The following is an 8,862-nucleotide window of genomic DNA, read 5'->3' as shown; positions in this document are numbered from 1 at the left end:
TGAAAGCAAATTTTACTATTCTCTTTCCCATTGACCTTTGTATTCGACTTAGTTGTAACGAAGATTTATTTTAATTTTCTGAAGTTCACCATGGTGTGACTTAGTTTTTATTCACCTGGAAAGTTCTCCTATTATTGTTGCAAAATGGTGTGGTAAATCAAGTGTGAGGGTGATGTCCTTTGAGACAGGAGATAGGAGATGGGGAACAGAAATATGGCTAGTCCCCAAACAAAACTTAACAGGAAAAAAACCCCACAAAGATCTTGTTTACACCAGTTTGTAGCAGTTTTGTGGTCAAGAGTGCACAATAATGCCCCTACACAATAAAAAAAAATCGACCTTTGTTTCATTAGCACACATGCAAAACACACCCCTGGGAGGAGGTTTGATATGCTAATGACAGATACAAGTTCTGTTCCAGCATGTTCAGCTAGAGAACACGCATACAAATGAGCACTCTTATGGGGTGGGGGGCTCAATTCTATCCCTATGCCCTAAAAATTCAACCCCCTTTATGAATATGTATGTCAGTTCTCCATAAAGGGAGCTCTCAGAGGCACTCAGTACTGTCTCCTTCTTACCAGCAGTCTGCTCTGTCTGTGGAGTGTATTCTCACCTTGCTCAATAAACTTGCTTTGCTGATTCACACTTGATTTTTTTTTTTTTTTTTAAGATTTTTGCTATAGGGTATGTGTGCTTGCTGGAGAGACAGAGAGAGTAGAAAGTGAAAAATCATCCCCCCAGAGAGGATAGGAGGATGACCACACCACAGTTCCTTCTCCTCCATTCTCCTCTTGGGATCTGGGCACGTGCACACACACACCCAGCATGAATTTTAAGCTGCTGGGTCCAAGTCGAACTGCGGTCGACTACGTGGGAATTCAGTGACATAACCATTACGCCATTTGCTGGTCCCTCACACTTGAATTCTTTCCTGCAACTAAATGAAAAATCTGAAGACCCTCACTTTGGTGGCACATTCTCCTCCCTTTCCACGCTCCTTCCTTCCACTTCCTGAAGCCTTTCCTTTCTCACTCACAGCACCAATTCAGGCCACCCTGAAAACCGCTGCAACAGCAACAGCCCCACTGATGGAACTGTTCCAGCATTACCACCTACTTTCCACCCTCCAAGTCAAAATCTATCTTTCAGTGTAACCACACTAACCTAGCCATTAGGAGAAAAAGCAAGCTAATTAAATTAAAACCTACTACTTTTTCTAGATACACACCAATTGATTAAGAAAACAGCTAGCCAGTTTTCCCTAAGATTATCAAACTTACAAAGTAAAGATATAGGACAGGAAGGTCAACTTGAACTTCAAGTAAATAATGACTTTTTAAATACGATATGTCCCAATTACTGTATTTTATCTGGCAACCCTAGTGTGCTCTTCTTCCCAAAGTGTAACAATTTTCAGAGAAACTTTACCTCAAATGGAATGGTTATTATTTATTATTGTTTCACAATAATGCTGTATATCATGAAGAAACCAAAAGCAGAAAAACAGTATAATTCTAATTTCTAAACCCAATCACATTAACATTGTGGTGTGTTACTTATTGTTTTATTTCCTGCACATACGATTTCCTTTTGTTTTATTATATGGTGACAAATACATGGTACATATTCTGCTTTGTAGTCCACTTGTTTTTTTTTTTCCCTACTTGTGACTAATAGAGTTTTTAGAAAGCAATTTCTCCACAGGTCTGGCCCATGAGGATCCCCCTGGACATCTGAAGGTGCTCAGGGCATATTCTGCCCCAATTTATTTCTCCTTTTCCCTCATATCTTTTTTTTTCCCCTATATTTGACAGCTTCAAGTCAGAACTGCCATGGAATTTCTGTTAAAAGATATAAGCATGCATGTAAATAAGTGGAATGGGTTATACAATACTATAGCTCAATACTTGACAACAATTCAATACAAAGATGGTAGATAGATAATCGTTCAAAACAAAGTTTGAAATAACCGAAAGAGTAGATTTCAAATGTGCACAACATGAAATACTGATGAATGCTGGAGGGAGCAGATATGTTTGTTGCCCTGGTTTGACTGTTACGCATCGTTTATGTTTTGAAAAACCAGACTACACCCCTTGTATACTGTTAAAACTCCTCCTCCTCCTGTAATTCTACCATTCCGTTTCCCTACTGGCTGCCTTTCTTCTTTCTTCCTCCCATGGGTTTGTACTCATAGTCTTTACTTTCCCAGGGCTGTAGGTGAGACGTGGACTGTTGGTCCAAATTCTGGAAAGAGCATCCCTGGCGCTTTTCTTGCCTGGAGCAGGCTACGGCTTCAGTTACTTCTCCCAGAGCCAGTAGTAAACTGGGCAGGGGTGCCCGGCTTTCACTTAGAGGTCTCTGCCTAAAGTTTATTCAGCTTTATTGATATACAATTGCCAAATAAAAATAATATATATTTAAGGTGTGCGACTTGATGTTTTGATATATGTATACAGTGTGAAATGGTGGCCACAATCAAACTACTTTTTCACATATCCATCTCTTCACATAGTTATCGTGTGTGTGTGTGTGTGTGTGTGTGTGTCTGTGTGTGTGTGTGTGTGTGAGAGAGAGCGATTGAAGGACCATTCCCATGTAGTTGAAGACTTATTCTCTTAGCAAATTTCAGGTTGGCAATGCAGTATGGTCAATTATTGTCACCATGCTTTATTTTACATCTCTTTAGTTTATTCATCTTGTAGAACTAAAGCTTTGTACACTTTGACCAACGCCACCCACATCCCACTCCAACCTCAAGTCCTGGCAAACACCCTCCTGACTCTCTGCTTCTACGAGTTTGACTACTTCAGATTTCTCATACCACTGAGATCATGCAGTATTTGTCTTTCTGTGTCTTCTGGCTTATATCAAGTTAATTTAAAACCTTTGAAGCCACGAAAGTGGCCGCATCTCCCACTATCACACCCATTTGGTGTCCCTGAAACCCCGATATCTTCCATCAGGAGCACTTAGCAGTCCGGCAAGGCCCTCCCTTGAACTTTCTCATGATACGGAGAATAATTATGATCTTTTTCCTAACACAAGGGATAACAATTACTTCCCCCAAGACCAATAATAATTGATAAAAGCACTGGGAGTACAAAGCCAAAGGAAATGCATTGGGAAAATGCATGCAAATATCCTGACTTTATAGACTGGAAGCTTATGAGAAAGAGACAAAGCACATGCTTTGGCCCTCCTAAGCCCTACCGTGCTCTGGGGATCCAGGCAGTCATAGGAGGCCTCTGAGAAGACCCCATACATCTCTTGAAATTCCTCGAACAACTGCTGAGCCTGCTGACTGAGGGCATTCCCTCTAATGCCGCTGAACTCAAGCTTTCCCAGTTTGTGCAAATCCAAGGCAGTCTTCAGAAGGTCCTATGGGGACAATTTGCACAAGAGGTAAAACAATAACAATAACCGTAACAACAGGGGCTGACACTCAAATTAGCATGGGGAGAGTTGGAGATCATACGGGGGTGGTGATTGCTCAGGAAAACGCAAACGCCTCATCAGTTGTGTAACCTTATTATTAGATTGTGGGGTGGTATAAATAACTCCTGGATCAACTTGACAATAAAGCAAAGAGAAAGTCCAGATAAATAAAATGCACACAAACTGAAATATACAAACACCCTTTGTGTTTTACACTCTCTGTTTCTGTGTTGTTTAATAAATAGAACAACACAATAAAAAAACAAAATTATTTACACGATTGGTGCCTTTACTACTGCTTTTTATTTTGAAAAACTCAAGTGAGGGCCAGTCCCATAGCCTAGTGATTAAGGGAGCTAGAGCCTACTTCATTAGCTCCAGGTTGAATCCCAGTCCCAGCAGCTTCTGAAACACTGTGCGGGTGCATGTGTGCATTCCCAAAATTTCTACAGGATGGTAATATAGAGAACAGATTGTGGCGCAACCATGTCCCGAGGGTAGGAGGGATGCTTTCTTCCTCTTTTTCTCTCTGTCTCTGTCTGTCTGTCTCACTCTCAGAGAGTGCATACACTCTCTGGAAATTTAAAAAACAACAACAACAACATTAAAACAGTCAGTTTCCAATGGACCATGCTTTCTGGTTCTAGAATGACAGCTATCTTGGAGGACATGGACAGGAAAAGCAAAGCCTCTAAATAGTTCCTAGGACAAGCCCAGAAGGTGACATTGACATTCTTAGCAAGTTCTTCTGCCAAAGAAAGAAATCTGCAGAATGTCCTTCCTGAGGGTGCACAGCACGTCGCACCACGGCACCAGCTGGGTGCAGTAGTCCTTGCTTCATCTGTAACAGGATGAGAACAGTTCATGGTGGGGTTGTGAGACTTCCATCAATGCAGGCCTAGGGTATAGGCCAGTGCCAGGCACACAGTGAGTGCACAGGTGTGAGTTATTGTCACTGCTGTGGACCTGGCAATGTTCCAGCTGTGCTCGAAATGAAATGACAGGAATCACAACCCAGCAGCCTCAGGAGGTGTCTCTCCTGAGCCCATGAGAGCCGCATCATTGTTAGTAGGACTGGGGCCTCCTGAGCTCATCTTGCATGACAGACTGACTTTATCCCTTGTGAGTCCTTGTCTCAGATTACAAGTGCTCAAAACCAAGGCTAGGTTCCCACCATGACTTCCAATCTATGCACAAGCCCATTTGACAGGAAAGAGGAAGGTAAAGGTTGCCCTTGGATAGTTTATGGCAAACATTTGGTGTGGGCCCCTGGGAAGACCTGGTTTTGTATTAATGTATGTATACAATGTGAAAGACCTTGAAGAGGTCGGGAGGAGGGTAAGAACGGGGTGTGCTACGGCACTGATGCTGCAAACCCCAGGAGGTCCTGGTCCCATGCCAGGAAATGCTCATTGCCAGTGGCCCTTGCTATGGTTTGACCCATCAGGCGAGCACAAGGCTTCTCTGCCCCTTCCTCTTGCTGGGACCCCAACTCCAGCTGCAGTGACAGAGGCACAGGGCGGTGATGAGAAGTGGCTGGCTTCCCCCACTTTGCCGGGAAGGTGCCTATGCACTAGGGCAGCCATCTGACAACCCCTCCGTTGCTCTGCTATGTTTGGGCCGGACTGGCAGCAAGTAGCTAAGGTGGGAAAGGAAATAAGGGGAAAGACACTGGCCGAGTAAAGGAAGACGCCCCACAAACCAGGCACTCTTGCCACCAGAGGTGGGAACAGGGCAGTCTTCATTTAAAAGCACAATTGGGACGAGCAGATAGTGTAGCGGTTACATTGCTGGACTCCCATGTAGTTGACCACAGTTAGAGTCCTGGACCTAGCAGCTTAAATCTCACTCTGGGCGCATGTGTGTGCGTGCCCAAGATTCCAAGAGAAGAATGGAGGAGAAGGGATTGCGGCGTGTCCATCTCCCCTGAGGGATGACTTCTCACTTCCTGTCTCTCTGTCTCTCCAGAGAGCACATGCTCCCTGTAGCAAACATCTCTTTCTAAAAAAACAAAAACAGTAAAAATCATGTTCAAGTGTATGCTTTTTTCTTTTTTTCGTTTTCCTTCTTATTTCATTAAAGACTGGTGGATAAACACAAATACAACACAGTTACTTCAGATCATTCTTCATATTGTATGCACACAGATCAATGAGCATAACCTGCAAGAAACCTGGAGTCAGCAATGAACCGCATACAGTTTTTTCTTCTTTTGCTCACTCCAAAAGAAATTTTAAACACCCAAACTCAGAATCTCATCAGCACACACTTGAACGTGCTTTTAAATAAAGACTGCCTGGTTTCTGACCACGGGAAAGAACGTGGACATGGATTTTATTTAAATGAAATTGACTTCAATAGTAATTCACATCTCTCGCAGGTGCTTGGTTGTAAAAGGTTTTATAGGAGAAACATATTTGTGCTATAAAATATAACCTTGGTACTTGTATAATTCTGTGGATGTCAGTTTCAATTTTAATTTTTTTCGGACAAGCTTCTCTCTCTCTAGTCTAGCCTGCTGATCCTCCTGCCTTAGCCTCTGAAGTGGTTGGGATTACAGGCACATGCCACTATTCCCAGATTTTAGGTTGGACTGGGAATCGAACCTGGGATTTCCTGAGTGGTTCCAGCTTGGGAGCATAGTGTTTTAGCAAGCTGTATCATTTGTGGCTGGGCCCTCAATTTCCATGTTAAGGAAATACTATACATACCATAGGAGCCTGAAACCTGAAAGGGCTTGCACATCAAATTACCTATTTCAAAGAAGTCATCTGGAGACCCAGCAGAAACAGATGTGAGTTTATTTAACTTACGAGATGCACTGATGGTGGCTGGTTGGTGAAAGATCCACACCCAGTGCAGCATAGCAATGAGTTAAGCGCAGTTAGAGCAAAGCAACCATGCTAATCTTATGGAGGTTGGGTAGACTTGTCTCCCAGTACTGGGGTCTGGTTTCCATTTATGTCTGAAGATTATTTCAGTCATGGTAAAGGTTACTTATCTATCAACAGGATCAACAAAGTACGTTCTTTGAGCTTGGCTACTGGGGTCTTATGATGATTCCATGGCAGAGGTGTGTATTCCTCTGGAACTGCACCTGGCCTTGGGCTACTCCTTAAATGACAGGTGGGTCACATTTCTGTGGGGTCAGCCTTGGTCAGAAACTACCCCCAGGAGGGGAGAATGTGGGGGTGGGTGTCAATGTATACTGCATTTCCCACACTATCTAATCATTTTTATTTTATTTTATTTAGAATTATTTGTTTAATTAAATTTTTTTTTTTTATTTTTAAACTTGCTATAGTGCATGTACACTCACCAAAGAGAAAGCGAGAGAGCCAGAGAGAAGGAAAGTGAGGAAGCAAGCCACTAGGTCTGAGATTCAAACTGTGGTCGGCCATGTGGGAAATCTAGTGCCTCAATCCCCACACCATCTGCTGGTCCCTCTACCCATTTTAAAAGACAGATGCATTTTGTTGTGTTGGATTACAGCAGAAAACTAGATGATAACGTTGTTATTTTATTTCTCAAGACTACTTGAAGCATGATCTTGGGTGGTCACTGGAAGGCATCTCATCTCCAATCTAACATAAGTATTAGTGAAATCCTATTTTCATTATTCTGTTTTTGGAGAAAGTCTGATTCCTGAGAATAACAGACATTTATTTTGTTTTATCTAACTTAACAAATCCACAGTGGACAACACATTTATTTGGGGCTCACGTCGAGGTTTTAGGCCTTTTTTATCTTCCTACCGAATGGGCACCCCTTATCCACCTTTCCCTCTAATCCTTACTCTGCTTTAGCTTTCTTCAGTGCTTTTATCAGACCCTGGCATTATAGTTTATGATTTGTTTATTTTTAGCCCCTATTTCTCATGAGGTTGTAAATGCCTCAAAGGGACCCTGGTGTCTCCAGTGCCTGGGAATGTCCTGTCACTAAACACGGGGTCTTTGTTCCTTTGACTTGGCGACAGCCAAGAAGGTAGAGGGGGATAGGGGACCGAGCAACAATGACCTTTAAAGAGCAGTTGGTGAAAACAAGGACAATCAGATGAGAGAAGAGAATTATAAATTAAGGTATTTCAACATTGAAGGGCCCCTGTCAAGTGTAAGGTGGAACCTTTCATGTTCCTACTTTGAGGGTAGAAGGAAGGTCAATGAGCGAGTGGGACAAAGATGCAGGTTTGGCTTCAGAACATAGGTTGAACTTAAGAAATTCCTGTTGTGATTATTTTGACTTCTACGAAATGGCAATTTCTTGTGGTTCCATTTAATTAAATAGCACCATGTAAATGCCTAGGCATGGCGAGTTGCGGAATGGGGTTCCAAGAGGAGTTAGCTCTCCATCACGGAACGGGCTGTTGCAGAAGGCTGATGATGGAGATAATGTAGGAAAGATTTCTGAAGCAGATAGGAAATTATCTCACCACTGTAGACACACATTTATCTTACTGACCATGGCTACATCTTTGATTCTTGAATTATTTAAATGTAAGCGTTTTCATTATTTATGTAGAAGTCCTCATGAAACAGATAAAAGGCAACTTAAGCCAATAAGAAATTTAAATGAAAACCCTTGTGTTCATCACAGTAGTAGACACGAAATTTATCATTCTATAGATAGGCTCAAAGTATTGATTTCAGGTACAGGAAACATGGCATCGTCAAAAGAGCCTATGATCTAGGGCCAAAAGAACTGGAATTCACAGAACCCTGCTCCAGCCTTTTACCAACTATGTGGCTTAAAGCAAGACCTTTCTTTCTTTTTTTAAAAAAAAAAAATTTAAGAGAGGTTTTTGCTATAGGGCGCATGTGCTCCCCAGAAAGACACAGAGAGACAGAGAGAGACAGAAAGCGAGAAATCAACCCCCAGGATTAATGGCCACATCACAATCCCTTCTCCTCCATTCTCCTCTTGGGATCTTGGCTTCCTGGCCTGCCTGGGTCCTATTTTGATGCAAAAATGCCAACATTCCATGGTAGTGGCAGGTGTAGGGAGGTGGAGAGGGCTCAATTTGTGCTCTGGACCAGGTGAGGAATCAAAATCAAGGATAATGACAAGCCCTGGCAGCAGCAATCCCATTCTCGAAGGAGAGGTCACGCTGCCCATCTTAAAAGAAATGTCTTCGGAATTCATTAGGGGAAGAGCACAAAGCAGACATTCATAGATGAAAATCTCGAAAGGTCATTTGGAAAAAGCCTGTTTTCTTTACCTTTCGACTGCCGCTAACCTTATGCAGCTAATGGTCTCATATGTGACCACGTGTTCAAGCCGGGCTAGGAGGGAAGCTGGCCCAATTAGGCTCAGAATGAAAGGAGGCTGTGGAGTAGCTGGAGACGGTGGAAAGAGCAGAAGGAAACGCAGTGTATATTAGGTCAGCTTATTACCTATTTCCCCCGCTAATCACTTCGCATAAAG

At 42.7% G+C, this 8,862-nt stretch overlaps 1 protein-coding gene across 1 annotated transcript in view; it reads right to left on the bottom strand.

Annotated features, from left to right (window-relative positions):
- LOC102489272 (dynein heavy chain 9, axonemal) overlaps window positions 1-8,862 on the bottom strand; it is a 39,868-nt gene that overhangs the window by 2,162 nt on the left and 28,844 nt on the right. Inside the window, exon 7 of the mRNA XM_027774922.1 lies at window positions 3,217-3,384. Within this exon, the coding sequence (XP_027630723.1) occupies window positions 3,217-3,384 (168 nt within the window). The remainder of the gene's footprint in view (window positions 1-3,216; window positions 3,385-8,862) is intronic.

Source organism: Tupaia chinensis, unplaced genomic scaffold (genome assembly GCF_000334495.1).
Source record: "Tupaia chinensis unplaced genomic scaffold, TupChi_1.0 Scaffold000493_1, whole genome shotgun sequence".
Classification (NCBI taxonomy): domain Eukaryota; kingdom Metazoa; phylum Chordata; class Mammalia; order Scandentia; family Tupaiidae; genus Tupaia; species Tupaia belangeri.
This window is presented reverse-complemented; position numbering and strand designations above follow the sequence as displayed.